General features: G+C 43.7%; 2 protein-coding genes across 5 annotated transcripts; one reads left to right on the top strand and one right to left on the bottom strand.

Moving 5' to 3' along the window:
- Positions 1 to 719: 719 nt before the first annotated feature.
- Positions 720 to 17,327, bottom strand: DUS2 (dihydrouridine synthase 2). Of its 4 annotated transcripts, XM_083624938.1 has the most exons (17): positions 16,837 to 17,215; positions 16,423 to 16,489; positions 15,360 to 15,499; positions 14,135 to 14,180; positions 13,244 to 13,335; positions 12,899 to 12,942; positions 11,316 to 11,376; positions 10,670 to 10,717; positions 9,585 to 9,650; positions 8,145 to 8,215; positions 7,888 to 7,974; positions 6,836 to 7,004; positions 5,843 to 5,964; positions 4,824 to 4,967; positions 3,922 to 4,009; positions 2,283 to 2,356; positions 720 to 1,727 (listed from the first exon to the last, which is right to left on the bottom strand). In XM_083624938.1, the coding sequence occupies exons 2-17, from the start codon at positions 16,427 to 16,429 to the stop codon at positions 1,499 to 1,501; spliced, it is 1,488 nt and encodes a 495-aa protein (XP_083481064.1). In that variant the 5' UTR covers positions 16,430 to 16,489; positions 16,837 to 17,215; the 3' UTR covers positions 720 to 1,498. The 4 variants fall into 4 exon arrangements, with proteins under 4 accessions (XP_083481064.1, XP_083481065.1, XP_083481066.1 ...); XM_083624939.1 differs by lacking the exons at positions 16,423 to 16,489; positions 16,837 to 17,215 and adding an exon at positions 17,222 to 17,327; XM_083624940.1 differs by lacking the exon at positions 16,423 to 16,489 and having other exon boundaries at positions 16,753 to 17,215.
- Positions 17,328 to 17,765: 438 nt separating this feature from the next.
- Positions 17,766 to 19,699, top strand: DDX28 (DEAD-box helicase 28). The gene has a single exon (XM_083624921.1). It carries the CDS (start codon positions 17,881 to 17,883, stop codon positions 19,546 to 19,548), a length of 1,668 nt encoding a protein of 555 aa, XP_083481047.1. The 5' UTR covers positions 17,766 to 17,880; the 3' UTR covers positions 19,549 to 19,699.
- The last annotated feature ends 640 nt before the right edge of the window (positions 19,700 to 20,339 follow it).

Genomic DNA, 20,339 nt, shown 5'->3' with positions numbered 1-20,339 from the left:
AAATCTCTCTCAGTTCTAAGTAGCTCCCACAGTTACTGCAACAAATAAATGAGATATCATCTGAGACAGGAGTGCTGGGGAGCAGGAGCCTTCTTTCGGGAATCACCAGTAAGGACCCAGTAAGGTCCCCAAGCACCATGTTTTACTTTCTCCTGTGGAAGCGAATGGATGCCCTTCATTTGTATGGAAGAAATGAAAGAATTACAGAACAAGAGTCTGGCTGCTGGCTCAAGCCAATAGCTCATCTAGTCTAGCATCTTATTTTCACAGCGGCCATCAAGCCCACAAGCAGGACTTGGAGTGCAAGAACACTCTCCCTACTTGAATACCAGTTGCTGGGAATCACAATTGCGCTCAAGGACAGCTTTTCGGTGGGGCAAAATCCACCACCCATCCTTGACACACTCGGTGGCCCAACATTCATTCGCCCTCATGATTTCTCTGCAACGTACCGTTTCCCCATTCCCAGCTCCTAACCGTGTCTCAAAACCGCATTGCATTTGTTTTGCCCCACAGAAATTTGTGGGAGAAATCTGGGACTTAATCAGCTCAAGCCTAAGTTTTGTTTTTTGATAATGAAGGGAATGTTGCTAGTATACAAATAGTCTTGACTATTCTAAAAAGGTAAGGAGATCATCTAAATATAATGGGTTCAGATAATTACTTTTGTCCCCCTCATCTCACTTTGGCCCGGAAGAAAGCACTTAACGTAAAACCACTTTTAGGAGACGGGGTCAAGTTTTTAATTGATACTTACAGAAGACAGAGAAATAACAAGATGTACACTTTTTTTGAACTGGAATTCAGAATTTCATATAGCTTAAAAAGATACATTCTGTAAAAAGGGTTGCCAATCTGTTGCCCTCCACATATATGACCACAGCTCCCATCATTCACAACCACTGTCCATGTTGGAAGGGGCTGATAGGAACTGTAGTTCAACAGCATCCAAAGTCCACCATGTTGGCTTCTGCTGCTGTAAATGGTAAGGAAATGATGTATAGCAAGATCCGCTTCCACCCTAGCCACCTTCCCTCCCTAGCTACAAATCTGTATTAAGATTCTCACCAGCCTGCAACCAAACATCAGATATTAAATAGGTAATAGATTCAATATATATGTGACACTGGGGTTACTGCCCTTGAGCTCCTTTGTGTCACTGAGCTCTTCCCAAAGAGAGAACCAGCTGGCTAACTGACTGAAGACTGCTGTGTAGGAACATCATTTCAAACCGGAAAACTGCAGGACTATTTAAACACACACATTAACTTTCCCCCATTTACTGGAAAAGAGAATTCAATGCAGAGCCAATCTTGTCTTTTCTCAATGAAACTGCAAGCTACAAAGGCATCAAAGGAAGAGCAGAAAGAAGCCAATGATATCATACAATTCAAAATCCAGAGTTGTCTGTTCCAGCGGACTGCATCCAGAAGAAATAGAGGGCAAGTGGGGCAAGCTGCATAGTTGTAGAATGGCTGTTTCCACACCATCGCAACACTTAAGAAACACTGGGGTTAGAAGTGCCTGGAAGAAAATGAGTTTTTTTGCAAGCAGCCTCGGCTACAAGGTCATTTCCGTGCTCTCCATTGTTCAAGTGTTCCTGGTCTTGCCTCTTGCGTTTGTTAACCAAATGGTTTGCTTCTTCATTCCATTTCCCTTCTGGGAGGCCGAGGGTTCGTAAACAGGCAATAGCTGCAGCTTGTTCTGCTAACTTCTTTGACTTTTCCCTGTAAGAAAGAACAAAACGTAAGGTAGGAAGAGAACAATTTAGAAACGTACATGCTGCCCAACCCCAGCTGTGACACTTGCATGTCCTATGATGAATTCTCAAGGTAGGGCTGGAAAAGACTCTTGACTGACACCCCAGAGAGTTGCTGTCGGTCAGTGTAGGCAATACTGAGCTAGATCAACTAATGGTCTGACTTGATATACAGCAGGTTCCTACATTCCAATTAACCACAGTCTGCCTGGGTTTGGACAACACAGCAAGCTGTAATTAATCAAAAGCTTCTGAAATAATCACAGCTGTAACAGAGGGGACGGAACAAGCCCAAGGCTTGCTGCAGTTCATTCTGGCAAAGCAAAATGGTAGTTTAGTGTGCTACATCTAAACCAGTCTAACGCATGTGAAGTTCTTTAAACATTTGAAATCGCTGTGCCTACACACCAGCATCACGTCTGTATTTACAGGTTATGCAAACTAATGAACAATTATATGTTGTTCCCTCTGACCTTCCAGCTCTCATTTGGGGTTAAAAAACCCACCCTCCAAAAAGACTTACCATAAAGTTGATCTGTACTTTTGTTCTGCTACTGTGACGATAGAACAGAAGAGTCTATCTAGTGGTCTTTCGACCTAAAACAAGGCAAGACATCAAAGGATAATTTCATGTTGTCTTCATAAAATGAAAAAGACACCTGTGAGCTGTGAGCTGGCTCTGGCTACAGGGTCATATATCCTCTTGGGAAAGTGGTAAGGGCAGCCCTCAGGTGGCAGATCCCTGGAAATGCAACTGTGAAATTGTAAATGGGAGCAACAGCACAGCTCTCTTTGAATACACGTTACTTATTCAATAGGTGTATTGCTGTGGTACTTCAACATGAAACATTAGATCCTGCCCACCAAGCAGCTAGGATATTTTAACCTGATGTTGGGGCAAATGTCACCACCAAGAAGTAAACCTGTGTTTGGCCTGTACCACTTCCCCTTGCAGATTGGAACTCATCCGACTGAATGTTCTCATAGAAATCTAGGTGTCAGGCAGAAGAGTTCTAGCCCAGTCTACTCCCTGACATGCTAGTTTTCTATGAACATGGGATTTTAAAAATGAACTAGCTGTCACATGAAGAGTAAAGTTGCTTAGCCCAGATAATAGGCCCAGCAGAACTAGATCTACAGCCTGTTTCAAAGATGCAGGGTGGATGTATGATCCAGTAAATACAAAAGCAGAAAACAGTTCGTTGGGGTTTTCACAGAGGAACCAGATGACAAGTCACTTCTCCCCTTACAAGGAACAGTTTTATATTTGAAATGTGGAACTATGTGCACTAATACTAAGAAATGAGTAAAAATATCAGAAAATACCACTCTTGTAAAAGCTGCCCATCTTTGAAGAAAAAGTGCTCCAGACATGTAAGATAACTTCTGGCAATGCAATTTTTTGCAAAAAAAAAATAGTGTGGAAGGTTTCACATACCCCTACAATAAATGCCAGAGGGTGGCATCAAAGATGGCTGAAATCGTATCTGGCTGGAGGTCTTTGATTCTGGGAAGCTTCTATGTCACAACTTCAAACACAATTATTGCAACTTCAAATGATAACAACTTGCATGTGCCCAACAGTCACCACAGATAAATCTTAAATCTTGCTCAACATTATCTTTGTAATTATACTTTGCAGGTAGCTCACACATTCATCTGAGTGTTCAGAAACTAAACACATGTGGCATATTCATTTACAGACAAAACTGCCACATAGAAATAAAACATGAGACCACTTTGTACAAATGCAGCATGGCTTTCAATCATGCTGCACACTACCTGGAAAGCTGATTTATATGTTTGTGTGTGAATCAGCCCATTTTCCTGGTAGCAAATCCCATCAAACTCAATTGGACTTTTTTCTCAGTACAGTGGTACCTCGAGTTACAAACACCTCAGGTTACAAACTCCGCTAACCCGGAAGAGTTACCTCGAGTTGAGAACTTTGCCCAAGGATGAGAACAGAAATCGTGCGGCGCTGGCGCAGCGGCAGCAAGAGGCCCCATTAGCGAAAGTACGCCTCTAGTTAAGAACAGTTTCAGGTTAAGAACAGATGTCTGGAGCGAATTAAGTTCGTAACTAGAGGTACCACTATAGACATGTATAGGATTACACTGTGTCTTTCAAAAGAGTACTTGTTGCAGAACACAGAGACTCACAGTTTCATAAACAGGCTGAGGGTGCTTTTCTTTCCTACACCATTCCAAGAGACACATTTTGGGTGTGATCTGTGGGGGATATTCTCGTCTGAGGAGAAAAGCAAAAACATAATTATTACTCATCCCAGGAGAGTAACTGTGTTTAGTCTTTGGATGGCAAAAGGATGACTGAAGCAGGCACAATGCAAAAAAAAGGACTGCAGGAACAAACTCTTCTGGGCAACTGACATGGCTGTGTGGTGCCTGTGCTAAAAATAAAAATTGAGCTCTGCATCCAGGCAATCCAAACTCCAAGCCAATAAAATCCAAATTCTACAACCTGAGTAAATTATGGAAACTGAGTATATGTTCCATGGATTGTATTCAATGTTACGTCTACTCAGGAGACCCAATGGAATTAATGATCAATGATTAACTTAGTTTCAATCATTTCGTTGGGTCTACTCTGAGTAGACCGTGGTTGCATACCCTCATTTATTTTATTCTGCATAATTAATTCTCGCTTTTCCTAGTCATAATCAAAATTAAAGAGTATTGTGGGGGCACCAAAGGAACTTGCCCCTTGCCTGCAATAATTGAAAATTGGCTCCTCTCTGGCTTCTGAAATTTTAGCAAGAATTGCCTACACACATCCAAGCATATCTGTGTCACCATCAGGGCTTCTTTAAATACAAAAACTGGGACTCTCAGAAAGCTGAACCTTGCGTCCAATGCAGACAGTGATCATTTAAGGTGCATCTGATATGTGTGCAACTGTGTCGAAACTGGAAGTGACCACAAAACATCACAACTAAAGGCAGGGGCACAGTGGGGTGTTTGCAGGCTTTTTCAATGGAGAACAGAAGACATTGGGATAGCCCTGTACGGAAAGAAACAGAACAATCAAATCAAATTTTTCTTACTTATCAAATTTAACAGCCATTTTTATGACATCAGAATCTTCACTGTGGTCTTCTTCATCTTGGTTGCTAGCTTCTAAAGATGCTTTTTTGGCTTCCAAAAGAGCAGAAGTTTCTTGGTAAAAACTGCTCATCTCAAAAGCTTCACTAATGACAAACAAAGCCACAATACATCCAAATTAATACTAGAACTATACCCTCTAATTGCAGAGAAGTTTTAAAGAATGCATGAGGTGTCAAAGCTAGCAGGGATGGTATTACTATTTTCCCATTTCATAACTTCTTAAGAAATGTCTTGGGCAGTCTATGCCACAAAATTTGTTGCACGGCTGTGTATGAAGTGTGTGCATAGGTTTCTTTAGAACTGCAGGATTACATTGGAAACATGGAAAGCTGCTGTGGGGAGATGATTTCCAAAAAGATTTTGTTCCTTTGTCCTGAATGATCATGCTGGAGCTACAATTTTTACATCAGAGCCAAAATCTCTCCTGAATAGCTGCCAAGCAGCAGCATGGGATGCTAAATTATAGCAAGGAAGAGGAAGATGTTTAACCTGACTGCCATTTTGCCCTGCAATCTTCACACCCCACCCTGCTGCAGCAACTATGTGCCTGGAAGCCCAGTTAGCGAAGTGACTGGGAAGTAGGTATTGCAGGAGGAAAGCAGTAGACCAAGTTAAGCATCCTCTCCTACCCACCTTCTTTATCCCCCTCACTCTGCCACTTGGCAGTGAATGCAATCTGTCACTGAACATGCTGCTCTGACCTCAAAGACTTGTCTTTGACTCTCTACTAGATGCAATAAACCACTGACTACTAGGAGGTAGTCCTAAACTACTTTTTAAAATTCAAGGTCCTTGTATGGTACTTTAACTGAAATTTTAAAACAGCAGCCTTAATAACACACTTCAAATGCATTTACATTTTTAAACTCATCCCCTTCCAGGCCCTCTTCCTCAGGCACAGTACAGCGGTCGCTTTACCAAGGGCTATTTACTTTGGTTCAAAAGGAAATACTCCTACCAGATTTCCTGCATGGATTGTGCTGCATGTAGCTTCTTCCCTTGTGCGTTTTCTAATTGCTCCCTTAACATCTGGCACAAGCAGTACTTGGTGTTGGTGTAGTGGTTATCATATCTCACTGCCTGATGAAAGCAATACAAGAAACAACATGGTAGAAGAAAAAGCAGGTTGTAATCAGCTAGTGAACCTACAGCCTGTGGGCCTCCTTCAGTCACTTACTGAATTTCATCCAGCTTGTAGTAAGTGTATCTAAATATGAATCTATTAAAGTAGACTGAGAAGGGATGCTTTTGCCTTTATTTACACTTTCACCTTTCTCAAAACTATCCCTCATTTTCCCTTGTGTGAAGTGTCTCCCAACATATTATTATTATTATTTGTGGATCAATGGCTCTTGGGGTTGGGGGGAGGCCTCCTGTTCTAGCCCAGGCCATCCCATCTTGTTTTTTTATATCCCTAGCTTGGCTAAAATCCTACTATCTGGAGGGCCTATTTATCTAAAAACAAAGGGCTTGATGAAACTCGTTAAGATGGAAGTGCTGTTGTGGAGTAGCTCTTGAATCTGGAAATTGGGTAGACAGCATGTTCTGGATCGGGTTTGCACTTCCCTTAAAAGAGCAGATTCAAGTTTGTCACTAGAGCTCATTTGTTTCAGTGTCATGGAGTGTCTTCCCAGCTTTGACTGGTTTGCCACTTACAATCATTCCTGGATAGAGTGTGGCTACAGTGACTCGTGCTCTGGTAACCTTATGTTGGATTATTGCAATGCATTCTCTATGGGGCTGCCCTTAGGGTTCAGGTAACAATGATCCTGAAAGATCTTCATTGGCTGCCTATTCATTTCCAGGCTGAATTTAAGGTGCTTCCTGTTCTCACAGTGACCATGGGAATTCCAACATGCAGGACTCTATCTCTCCTTAATGTTTCCAGCAACTGGTATTCAGAAGCAACTGTGGATGTAGATTTTTTAGAACAGAAATCAAGAAACCGTACATATTTGATATATTCCTGCATGACATCCTTTAAGGGCCATGGACCTTCCTTCCTGAAGACAGAGGGGTTCCACATGGCAGCACGAGCAACCATGACTGAAGATGCTGCTGTTACTTGCTGGAAGACCTTTATGTCAGAATATTCTTTTATGAAGTCATGAGAGCCTCCACTGAAATAAGAACAGCATTACTTCTATCAGTATTAACAAACTCAGTATTAGAATTTAATTTAAAAAAAAACAAAAAACCAAGCTACAGCAATGTAGTTTAATTCCAATTAACCCCACAAAGCTTAAAATGAATATTTCCCTATGCTACAATCCTTGCAAGCCAAGAATGGCACTGTTTTAATTAGACTCATTTGGTTAACAATGTGCCCCACTATTTTATGAGTTCATGCTGATCCAGCAAAGGCCTGGAAGGTCCTCAAACCTGGTGCTATTGTTGCAGCCAGAAGGATTAAAGGAAGTTTATCATCAAAGCAGTCAAAACAATTGTGCAAAGCTTCTTATTCATAGCGAGCATCCAAATAATAATAATAAAAAGCTCAGGAATACTTTAAAGCAAGCAGAAACACTTCAGCCAAAATAAAAGGACTGACGACAGGAACTTGCACGACTGTGGATATGCACCAGCACAGAATGTGGTTTAGGGATCCTGAGAATTTTAACTTTTAAACCAACAGACAAATCTGGGACTTGGGTTCACCACTCTGCCACTGACAGGCACCCAGCTCCAAGGTACTGCTGAAGCTGCAATTAATCACAAGATAGGATAACATCCTATGTCAAGCTCACCTAAATGACGTGAAGTCCTTAACATTTGTAATTTCTGGGAATTTTGGAGTTTGAGTGCACATTAAAACAATATCCTAAACCAATGTTTTTTTTAAAAAATGAATTTAGGACTAAGTACACGTTGCTCTGAGTGCTAGTGTGATGTCATTTATCATGAATGAATCTTTCAGTTCCTATCTCTATTTTTTCTCAACATACTGCCCATTGCTAGATAGGGATGCCTCACAACAAAAGGTAGCGATCTAGTCCCACTTACTTGGCTATTACTGGTATAGAGACTGCTTCAGAAATGGCTTTGATCACATCACAGTGGACAGGATGCTGAGGCCTCTCTTCTTTCTTCCTTTGCAAGGAAGAGAATGAAAGGAAACAAACAGATCAAAGATTACTGGCGCAGAGCATTCTTCTTCGCAGATGTAATTCCAGCCAGCCAGGCCCTTGCGGCGCAGAAATACATTCAAGAAGAGCTAACCAGAAATTATTTTGCTCCAGAGAGACGGAAAATTAACTCACCTTCCATGAACTGCAACAGCAGCAACACCAGACCGCTCTATCTTCCTCACTAAACTTATTGTTTCTTCTTTCTGGAAATGGAGAAAAAGTCACAAACCGCCATCTGTTTGCAAGTTCCCTTCAATGCAGGCAGTACGTAACTCTATGATGACCTGGGTATATGCCCAATGAGTGATGGGAAATGGGCAGGCCTTGCCTGACATCTGTACCCTTATGTCATGTTTGGCTAAGAGCCTACACACACAGGCCCAGTGAACAAAACATTACACTCCAACTTTGAGGGGTGACGACAGGGTCTACATGCAGTGAGCTGTACATACCTAATGCCAGAGAGGGAAGGCCAGTGCATCCCAGTTCTGCTTCCCCTCTCCATGTACGTTCTACGCCAGCAGGAGCTATGTCTATCTTTGGCTCATTAAAATAAAGGTAAAGGTACCCCTGCTCGTACGGGCCAGTCGTGTCTGACTCTAGGGTTGTGCGCCCATCTCACTTAAGAGGCCGGGGGCCAGCGCTGTCCGGAGACACTTCCGGGTCACGTGGCCAGCGTGACGAAGCTGCTCTGGTGAGCCAGCACCAGCGCAGCACATGGAAACGCCGTTTACCTTCCCGCTATAAAGCGGTACCTATTTATCTACTTGCACTTAGGGGTGATTTCGAACTGCTAGGTGGGCAGGAGCTGGGACTGAAAGAAGGGAACTCACCCTGCCGTGGGGATTCGAACCGCCGACCATGTGATCGGCAAGTCCTAGGCACTGAGGTTTTACCTACAGCACCACCCGCGTCCCTCTTTGGCTCATTACCAAACAACTTTAACAGAGCGATCCCATACATATTTACTCAGAAATAAATCTCCCTATGTTTAGGAGGTCTGACTCCCAGGTAAATGTGTGCAGAATAGCAGCCTGAACCCCACAAAATGAATGCTCGTGTCTTATTGCTGAGACCAAATTCAACTAGTGACAGTGCCGCCCACCCACCCCCGCCCCGGATGTTGCTGGACTTCAACTCCCATCAGCCCCAGTCAGCATGAGCAAGGGCCAGGGACAATGCTTAGGGCCACAGGGTCTCTATTTCTGGTTTAGACAGATTGTGCATGGATGCAACATTTGATTTTCCTATTCACAGAATGGGAAATTTCACAAGAGTGGCTTCTTCCAACTTTGCACTATTCTGCATGATTAAACCATTTGCTTGAGCAATTATTTTCAGCTAGCTTTTGCAACATATATATTGCCCGCCATCTTAAATTTAAAAGCTAATGATTTTCATCTTTTTAAGCTTCATTGGTTTGTCATAGACTGCCTAGGCAGCAGTGCTATTTTATTCATTTCTGATAAAACACAACTATTACTGTATTATCATAATTTACTGTGCTTTCTGGTCAAAGCACTGCGCATTTGCCCAAGATCCAATGTTTCAAAAACCACAAGATGTTCTTACTGACGGCAGGATTCTGATTTTGCAGGTCACTGGCTTAGAAATGCCTTTGACAAGAGTAGTCAGAATCTAAAGAGACAAAAAGGACCGTTTCAGCAAAAGGAAAGCAGGACTTCAGTCTTGACATGCCCAGCTAGTACTGCTAATATTTCCTCACTTGGTCTGCTCCCATCCCTCCCCACTTCACTTCCTTTCTCAGTAAGAAGCATGGAGGAGCAAAAGCACCTTAAAAGGTGAACAACATCTTAAGTCTAATTCACTATCTGCTCAGACCGTTTGTTTTGTTTGTTTGTTCTGTTTATATACCAGCCTTCACCCGAGGATCACACAATATAGAAGCACAAAAATACACAACATAATAAACAACATATCTGCAGCTCGAGGTCAAAAGTTGCCTTCCCCAGTCTGGTGTCATCCAGATGTTATGAAATACAGCTCCCATCACTCATAACCATTTGCCATGCTTGCAGGAGACTTGAAGTCCAAAACAACTGGAGAGCACCATGCTGGGAAGTTTGACTTAACTAATCCCTAGAACAATTGCTTCATGCTACTCCCAACTGTTCCTTCTGAGCAGATTTCTTTTTTAAAAAAGTTGTGGTATGCTTGCATTTTCATCAGCTTTCGAACAGTGCACACCAGTTACTCTGGCACCCCATTGTTATTTGTTCATTCTCTGAATCTCATTTGTCCTATGCACAGGTGGTTGGAAATGTTCAAGTACCTTGTTTTTGTACTTCATCCTTTCAAGGACTTCTAATTCTTGACATATTTTAATAGCTTTTTAAAAAAATCAATAACATTCCATATGCTCTGGAAGTCTTTAGAAATCAAGGATTCTAAGCACAAGCTGGTTCTTTTGTCCTGCACTGAACAATGCCCCAAAATCCAAAAACTATAGCTGTTGAGATAGCAAAATAGCACTACAAACCATCCTTTGTCTTAAAACACTCGTGATACAACAGCAGACATTTTAATGCCTTGCCAACCCGTCCAATTCCCAGGACGTTTTGCTGTTTATTCTTTGTTGAGTTACAGCATAAAGCCAAAAGCAAGACAAAATAAAAATGAATACAGAAATTACTTACAGATTCTATCTTGTTGGGATCAGACAGAAGTGCTGCTCCCATTCCTCCCTAGGAAAAGGCACACACAAAAGGCATTCATTATCTCAGTACCACAGAACCAACAAGGCACTTATCAAAAAGAATATAAAGCAGTACAGTCACACCCGTACATGAAAATTTCAAATTGCCACATATTATGCAGAAAAATCATGTTTGCTCCCATGGATCATTATTACACTTTCTGCAATGCTAACTATTGACAAGTAGTCTGATACAAAGCAATGTACATGTTTCTCAACCCCTGAAATCTTCAATTCAGGAATAAGGGACCTGATGGACTCCAACTCCCATTAGCACTAGCCAACATGGATGATGGGAGTTGTAGTCCAACAATATATGGAGGACCCAAGTTTCCCTTTAGTTCAAAGCATCTCAGATAGTCTGGGGTCTTCCTCAGCTATGCCTGAATACCTGGGCTAGAAGGACCAACAGTCCGACTCAATGTAAGGTATGAGGGTGGGGCTGGCACCAAAAGGCTTCCCCATGTCCTGCAACTACAAAAACCTATTTCTTAAAATGGATATGAAGTCGAACCGCAAGCATAAACACAAGATGCATTATCTTTAAAGGTAGGGGGAAAAATACAGCTGGACAAGAGTCAACCTACCTTAGTGGAATATTCTTTGGGGCATCCCATGTTGACATCAATGCCAGCAACATCGTTCTCTCTAAGATGCCAGAGAGAAAAAGAAATTGTGTATGCTAAAACCAAAGGACCCCCAAACATTTATACACTGCCTTTGAACAATGGATCTCCAAGATGGCTTTCTACAGATTAAAACAGTATGATACAAACAATTACTCATCTCTCAACTGTGGGGTGGCTAACTGAGGCACTGGCAGCTGGTGGGGACACAAAGTTAAGAACTGGTGTTTCTGTTGATGCCATTCTTACATTGCCGAGCAGTACTGGGCGGTCACTAGGTGGCAGTGCTTCTCTTCTTCCAGACCAGGTGGAACATTGCTTTCAGCTGGGCTGGAGAACTCAAGAGAGAAGCTTTTTTTAAAAAAAAAAAAAGCCAATCCCCTCCAAGCCTGCTAAACATGCTCTTTGAGAGCTTTTGCCTTGCTGGGAGGTGTCCTTGAACAGTGATCATGCATTTTGTTTGCCTGGATGGGGAACACATGGGTGGGTGAAAAAATTCTCAACTTTTGCAGTTCAAATTCACACGATGGGGTCCTGTTGCTCTGTCCCAGCTTCTGCCAACCTAGCAGTTCGAAAGCACCAGTGCAAGTAGATAAATAGGTACTGCTATGGCGGGAAGGTAAATGGCATTTCCATGTGCCCTGGCACTTGGCACGGTCCTCCGTGCACCAGTAGCAGTTTAGTCATGCTGGCCACATGACCTGGAAAGCTGTCTGTAGACAAACGCTGGCTCCCTCGGCCTGAAGCGAGATGAGAACCGCACCCCATAGTCGCCTTTGACTGGACTTAACCGTCCAGGGTTCCTTTACCTTTTTACCTTTACAGTCATACCTCATGTTGAATGCGCTTTGGGTTGAGCGTGTTCCAGTTGCGCTCTGCGGCAACCCGGAAGTAACAGAGCGTGTTACTTCCGGGTTTCGTCACTTGCGCATGCGCAGATGCTCAAAATGACGTCACGCGCATGCGCAGAAGCAGCGAAAAGCGACACAGACATGCCGTCGCTAGTTACGTTTGCTTCTAGATGCGAACAGGGTTCCGGAACGGATCCCATTCTTATCTAGAGGTACCACTGTACTATACACAGGTAAGGTTCACATCCATTGCTTTGGCCACTTGTGCTTCTGGCCCATCTACTTTTGCCCCTGGGAGGCTGTCCAGAAGGGAATACGGCCCACAGGCTGAAAATGGGTCCTCACCCTTGTCACGAGGTCCCATTTGGGGGTATTAAAATAAAACTTTTAATATAAGGAAGCAACACTTTGCACAATAACCTAAACACACCATTAGGCTGTTACAAACAAGCAGGCTCTTATTAGCTACTGTTTTGCCTGGTATAGGTGTAAATGCTGGCATGTGCAGTATCATCTTTACTCCTGATGCACAAAAACGGATGAAGTGAGAGAGCAATAAGCAAGATAGTAATTTTTGTCAATTTATTTGCAAGGCTGGGTGAATTGGTACAGACTATCCCAAGCCATTTTTCAGCAGGCCCCCAAAGGACGAAAAAGGTTTTTATAAAAAGGTAAAATTTGACAGATACTTACACAAGTTTGGCTACAGTCAAGGCTCTCTCAGCATCTGCTGTCCCCTGAACAGCACAGCAGCAAAGAAAAAAAGACATAGACAAAAACGGTTTTGCCTTTTTGTGAACCACTTTGAGGTTTTTTTACAATCAAGCAGTGTTGCCATTTTATGAAATAAATGAATAAAATAAATGGCAGACAAGAATTACCCGTGATTTCATCCAAACCTTACAAAACAATGTACTCTCCTACACCAGTGAAATCACAAGAGATCTCATTGGAACTGTCCTTAGCAGTACATTAAAAAATGTAAATACCACAGATCATATTTGGTTAGCAGGATGTTGAGGGCTAGTTACTTCCTACCATTTGAAAGACAACACGGTCCTTTTCCCTTTCACAGGTCCTGAACACAACTCTTTCATTGGGAGCAACGAAGTCCACTGTTCCAAGCACCTCTGCACGACAGAAAAGGGAAACAGAACAGCATAAAGATAAACAGCATGCATCCATCTTTTCACTCAAAGTGTTTCAGTTCTAAGATCTTGAGAGAAAGTAAAATAAAATCGCTGCCAGATATTTTAAAAAAGCATGCATTATAAAGATGATTGGCAGGCTTTCCATTTTCCCAATTAAATTTATTGGGTGTATCATTGTTAGATTAGTGTTAAACTCTTCCAAAGGAAGCAGGTCCATTACAATACACTTCAAACTCAAAATATCAAATATTTATATGCTGCTTTTCGGTGCAGAGTGCCCCTATCTCTAATAACAATCCTGAACAGGTTGAAGTCCCAGCAACTTATAACCTGAATCTTCAGCAATTGGAAGAGACATAGCATACTTATATTTATTTTATTTCAAGATTTATTTAGTTCATAGTTGAAGACGTTCGCAATTACCTACCCAACCATTTGGTCAAAAGGACTTCATTCTGGGGCTGTGCTAGAATGCATTCCATTAGCCAATATTACGGGGAATATTTAGCAGTCTGTGAAGATTTTCTACTAAATTAAATACAAGCAGTAGACAACAAACTATTTTACCAATGCTCTGAGAAACACTGGTTTAAGGGATGCTTCAGTTAAGCTAGGTACAGGGAACCATTGTTGCTGAACTGTAATTCCCATCAGCCTCAGGAAGTATATGTAATGGCATGGGATGATGGAGAGCCCAAGAAAAGAAAACTGGAAAACCCCACCCATAACCTCACCTCATTTGTCCCTCAAGTGACTGAATATATAAGCAGATACTTGCCATTTACAACTCTCTTGCACTGCAGCATCTTTATGTCAATCAGCTCCTTCAAGAAAAAAGGCAAAAGTTATAAAAATGCATCAAACAAAGGGAAAGGTGGATTCATATACACGTAGGCACCCCAACTTAATCATGATTTAAACCGACTCAGGTTCCTATTACCAGAATCCAAAAACTACTTTGGACTGTGGACTTTAGTTGGACTAACCAGCTTCAAAACATTTATGTTAAGGAAAAACTGTGTATTCATAGTTGCTCATTTCTCCTGGCTTGGACACTGTGACCTTGGAAGAAGAATGCTTCTGGGGAGGGCTATACAGCCAGAACCACCACTGATACATCAAGTCCCTCCCATGAGGAGTTTCCCATCAAGTCAGCAGTCTGAAGGGAGAACTATGTCACAGGAGCTGCCCCATCCTCCTGCCTGGACATGGTCACCAACTCTGCTCCTACAAGTGATTGGGGGTGGGGGCTGATTTTAGGGAGGGACTGCTGTTTTTAAAGAGAAAGTCAGCCAGAACTGCCACTGGAATCAGCAATGAGTTGCTGATCTTCTAGACTGCTAAAATCTGCATAGCAGAACTATATAACTGTGTTATAAGAATTGTAACACATTTAAGAAGTTCTGCTTGACTTTGCTTTTCCCTCTTCCTGCCCATTCCTTTTTCCTCATGTGTCATGGGGTTTAGCTTGCAGGTCTGAGGGAAGGATCTATCTTAGTACTCATTTTTGTAAGAGGGCCTTTTTGGCTAAAAGGCAAAGTATAAGTGCCTTAAATTTTAAAAAGACATGTAAACCCTGGCTAACATTTAACACTGTTGAGTTCTGAGTTGAAGTTTCCTTTTGCTGCTTAAGCCAGGAGTAGGGCATTTGCTCCAGAGGCTACATTTATGCACCATGCTAAACCATGGTTTAATGCTACATGCATGAGAAGGAAGGAGCCACTACAAGCCTTGGGCTCATGCACTCTTCCTACTTTCCTGCATTGCGGAGAGGAGTCTGGCAGAGTTTCACATCCACAAAACACTGTAGCTTTGAGGAAAGGCTTGCGGCCTACTGCCCCTGGTGTGGCACAGCCCGAGAAAAGAAAGAGCAAAACTCCCAAGTTTTGAGCAACATCCACCCACACACAAAACAAAATTAACACAACATGCAAGCCAAGCCACCGGGAACAACGTGAGCAAAATAGAAATATTCTCTTGCCTCATTGACTCAGCAACCCTACCTCACAGTATACAATATCAGCACCATAATCCAAAGCTAGAAGTCGCATTGGTAGGGTCCCAACCCTGACCATAGGTGCCAATATGGCCTTATTTCTGAAAGAGAGTGATGTTGTGTTCACCGTCATGTTTCTTGGATTGTCTGAAATGAAAACATTTTTGGGGGGAAATTGCATTATTGTTAAACAATGACAAAGACAAACTACAATAGTATATCTTACTTCAGCCATGAAGCAGTTCACAGTGGGAACTTATATATGAGCTGGAAGCTTCATTTTCTTCCTAGTTCTCAGTCAGGCCCCAACCCAAGCAAGTATTTCCAAAGCACTTCCCCCTTCTTGCAAGTAGCCTCATGGGCAGCTAGGCAAGCACTTTGAAATTACTGCCCCTGTGGGAGACTGGGATGTGTGATAATTTTTTCCCTTTCACTTGGTCACTCTGTAAGACATAGCACCTGAGCTTGTTGTACTCCCTAATCCTTTCTCCTTTTTTGTCATGTCTCTTGGGGAACCTGCAGACAGGGGCTGTCCACTGATTTAGATTTATTTGTAAGCCACTCTGAAGGCCTTTTTTGGCCAAAGAGTGGGACAAAAACATTTCTGAATTATTTCTCTTCATTCTGCACTAGTCAAGCACATCTAGAATACAATGTTATTTAAGAAAACAGACAAATTGGTAAAGGATGATCAGAGGCAAGAAAAATAAGAAGGAACTAAAAAGTAAGTGCAGTTCAACAATGGAACTAATCAATTTGGGATAGCTTTTCAACCTTGCTGCAGGCCTTCAAGCAGAGGGCAGAAAGCAATCTGTTGGGGATACTGAAGATCTCTTGTTGGACTGTATTGATTACAAGGTCCTCTCCAAACTTTAAGAATCAATGAAACTCCTGCTGCACCTTTTAACTAAGTGTGTTGGTTGAGTGGTTCCCAAGCTTCTTTCCCCACAGGCCACTTGAAAACTGCAGAGTGTCTTGGCAAACCACTTTAATGATTTTTCTGTCTGTTGTAGCAATTGCAATATGCTGTGGTAGGTGCTACATGTTTTTTAGTAAATAATAAAACATACTGTACATTGCTTCTGCTGTTCTTCACAAACAGTTCCTAGACTACAATTTGGGAGCTCCTGTGTTAGTCTGCTGAAGCAAGGAAAGAAAAGTCTTGTATGTGACTAGGTCATACTCAAAAGCAGACCCATTGAAACCAATTGAATTAAATCAGTCGTGACTAACTGAACAGCACTGATTTCAATGGGTCTGCTCTGACCATGAGTTCAGTGCCAGATGTAGGGCGGTGTGGGCAGTTTCCCCACACAGGGCATTGAACCAAGGGAGCACAAAATGGAGAAGATCCATAATTGAGAGGATTTGAGGGTGCCAAATTATGAAAAATTATCAACCCTGATTTGTTAGATACAACCCAGATTTGCAGCACCTTAATGACTAAACAAATTAATTATGGCATATTAAGCAGCCTAAGCAACCTCCAGATGTTGGTGGTCTCCAATAATAGGGTCATTTGATGCACCAAGGAGAGGAAAAGACCAATGCAGTAATGGGGGGGAAGGGGAACCCTTGGAAAGTTGTGGGGCTCCAGTTCCCATCAGCCCCTGCCAGCACAGCCAGCGGTTCAACATCTGGAAAACATCAGGTTTGGGAAGGCCGACTTATTATGGACTTATTTTTATCGCCTTTAATGTTCTGCTGCTTTCTTTTCCAAGCACGGCTAAATGAGAGCCCAGCCCAAAGTTAGGGAAGGGGGTTTTAGGGGAGGGGACGGGGGCCTCCTCTATCCCTTTAAGGAGCTTCAGAAGGAGAGGGGCAGAGGGGCGGCCTAGAGGAGGCAAATGCCATTCCCAACGAACTCACCACGCGCCGGACTCAGCCCCACCTCCTTCCTCGAGGAGTCAGCTACCACGCACGCGCGCCCATTCCTTCTCCACCCCCTCGCAGTACGTCATCCGCACAAGTCTCCCCTTTCCCATAGATATATAAATGGAGAAAAATACAACTTCGATTTCCGAGTTCTACTTTTGAAAACTAAATGAAAAAAGGAAAAGAAACATTTTTGTTCTTCCCTCGGAAACTGAGAGATGACCATAGAAAACAACAGAGACGGGACCGTTAAAATTTTGGGCATCAGCCCTGCAATATTTAGGTACGGTATGATGAAGTGCTAGATACGGTATAATACCTATGGAGGTACCACAGCAATAGAGTGACACCACTCTACGTGCATAAATAGTCCATAAACAGAACTTTTGTGTGTGACTGCAATATCTTGTTATATTTCTGTGAGACCATCCGGGCTGGACGCTTCATTCCGGAAGTATCACTCTACATCTTTCTCTATGGCGTACCAACTGTCCATTCCATGAACGCGGCACAGTGCACGCGGTTACGTCATCAGTCGACGACCGCATGCGGTGAGGCCGATCGCCGAATAGAAACAAGAGCGAACTTGAGACGTTATTAGAACGCGACTCTTACCGAAACTTTCCTCTTCTGCTTCGCAGAGGCTCAGTCTCATGGCTCTCGCCGCGTGCGGGGCCTCTCGGGGCGCCTCGACCCGCTTTTCCCCGTGGCTGCGGCTGGCTTTCCACCGCTGGGTCCTCCGCCCGAGCTCCGGCGGGCCGCTGCCTCCACCGGAGTCGGAGAAGGAGAAGGTGGTGCGGATCCCGCGCGCTTGGCAACTGCGGTTGGAGCGGGGCTCCTTCAGGCGCAGAGGAAGAGGCGCCCCCGCAGCTGACATTCCTCGGACCGGGAAGCTTTTGCTGCGGAGCCGGCGGCCGGAACTCAGTCAAGCCGCTCGCCACACGGTGGGGCGCTGGGAACAGCCGCCCTTGGTCTCGGCTGGCTGGAAGCATCGCTTGTCTCGGGGGGACTATTTCCAGCTGCAGCGAATGCGACAGGAGGCACCTAAGGAGCGAAACCCCGATGCTGCTGATGCTGCTCCCTCCTCTTTCCAAGCTCTGGGAGTGCAGCCACAGCTGGCCTCCGTCTTAGAGGATGTTCTCAGCATCTCTAAGCCCACTGCTGTGCAGATACGTGCCATCCCTCCCCTGCTGACGGGATGCAATGCGCTGTGTGCTGCAGAGACTGGCAGCGGGAAAACCCTGGCCTACCTGCTGCCCCTTATCCAGCGGCTCTTGCAATCCCCGGCCCTCACATATGGGGCCGCTGCTATCCCTGCCCCCCGCTCCTTGGTGGTGTTGCCATCCCGGGAGCTTGCAGGACAGGTGCGACACATTGCCTCTTACCTGTGCACTCCACTGGACTTGCAGGTGACAGATATAGGTGGTGGCTGGGGCAAACACACTGTCCAGCAGAAGCTCCGGGCTGGTCCTGCTGATCTCTTGGTGGCCACACCAGGTGCACTGTATAAGGCTTTGCAGAGAAAGGGATTGTCCCTGGAAAAGCTGTGCTGCCTAGTGTTGGATGAAGTGGACACCTTGCTGGATCCCACATTTGTAGACCTTGTGGAAGATGTGCTTCGGCATGCCTTCTTTGCCACTAGCCCTGAGGAACTTGGTGATGTTTGGAATCCTAAAGCCCAGTTAGTGGCTGTAGGAGCCACCCTTCCAAAGGGGTTGGGTGGCCTGCTGAGTAAAGTCACTGATCTGAGCAGCTTCAATGTCCTAACCAGCTTTAGTCTGCATCGTCTTCAACCTCATGTTGAGCAAAAGTTTGTGCGTCTGAAAGGAGCTGACAAGGTGGTGGAGCTGTTGCAGCTTATGAAAGACCGGGGGCCCTCATCTGGAGCTGTTTTGATTTTCTGCAACAAGGCCAGCACTGTCAACTGGCTTGGGCACATTTTGGATGATCATAAAATTAAACACCTACGCCTGCAAGGACAGATGCCAGCACTTGAGAGAGCTGGCATCTTTGACACCTTCCAGAAAGGCCAATTCGACATCTTAGTATGCACTGATATTGCTTCCCGGGGTCTGGACACCACCCATGTGGAGCTAGTTGTGAACTATGACTTCCCAGCAACACTGCACGATTATCTGCATCGTGTTGGGCGTATTGGTCGCACAGGCAGTAAGTTCCCTGGGACTGCAGTTAGCTTTGTAACCCACAGGTGGGATGTGGACCTTGTCCGGAAAATAGAAACTGCAGCTCGTAAAAGGACTCCATTGCCAGGGATGGAACCTGTTGTTAAAGAAGCTTTGTCTAAAAAGAAAAAGCCCTGAGTCTCACTAAAGGATTCTAGTTTAAAGTGATGTTTGAATAGGTACATGACTGTGTAAGTGCAATCAAACATTCTGTGTACTTAAGTTGAGAACCTGTGCAAAAGAGCCCAACCAAATAACTATGTGTACTCATTAAAGGCACAAGCATAAATTACTGTTGGAATGGAATTGTCTGACTTCTCAGTTTCATGTAGGCTGATGCTTGTGTGTTAGGTGAGCACATCCATCAGATAAAGGGGAGGGAGGAACTATTCTGTGTGATCCCCTTACTGTTTTCACCTATAGAGGTCAGATTCAACTTCAAAGAAAGAATGACAACCTATACCTGAAGCACCTTTTGTTTCTTGTTCTTACCTAAGCAGCCAGAGCAGTTAGAGAATTTGGGGCAGAACTTTTCAATGGGCTCTTCTTGTCCCTCTGCCATTTGCACATTTTTCTTGATGCATGAACTATGTAGTGGTGAAATACATGCTTTGCATGCCAGAGGTTCCCGGTTCAATCCCAGCCATCATGAGGTAGAGCTGAGAAAAGCCCCTACCTCTAATCCTGGATTGTGTAGACAATTCTGTCAGTGTAGACAATACTGAGCTAAAAGGACTTGTGACTGGAAATTATTTGTACCTTCCTATGTTCCTATGCATGTGAAGCCAGTCTGTTAGCTGAACTTAACTCCTAATGAAATCAAAGAGAGTTAAGTCTTGATTGACCCCTTTACTTCAATGGTATTCACATTGAGCTAACAGATTAAATCCAGCCTGACATCTGCATGTGGGTGCAATATACATACTTAT

The sequence above is a fragment of the Podarcis filfolensis genome (genome assembly GCF_964270895.1).
Source record: "Podarcis filfolensis genome assembly, chromosome: 8".
NCBI lineage: Eukaryota > Metazoa > Chordata > Lepidosauria > Squamata > Lacertidae > Podarcis > Podarcis filfolensis.
The sequence above is the reverse complement of the archived record's forward strand: the minus strand, read 5'-3'. Positions and strand labels throughout refer to the sequence as shown.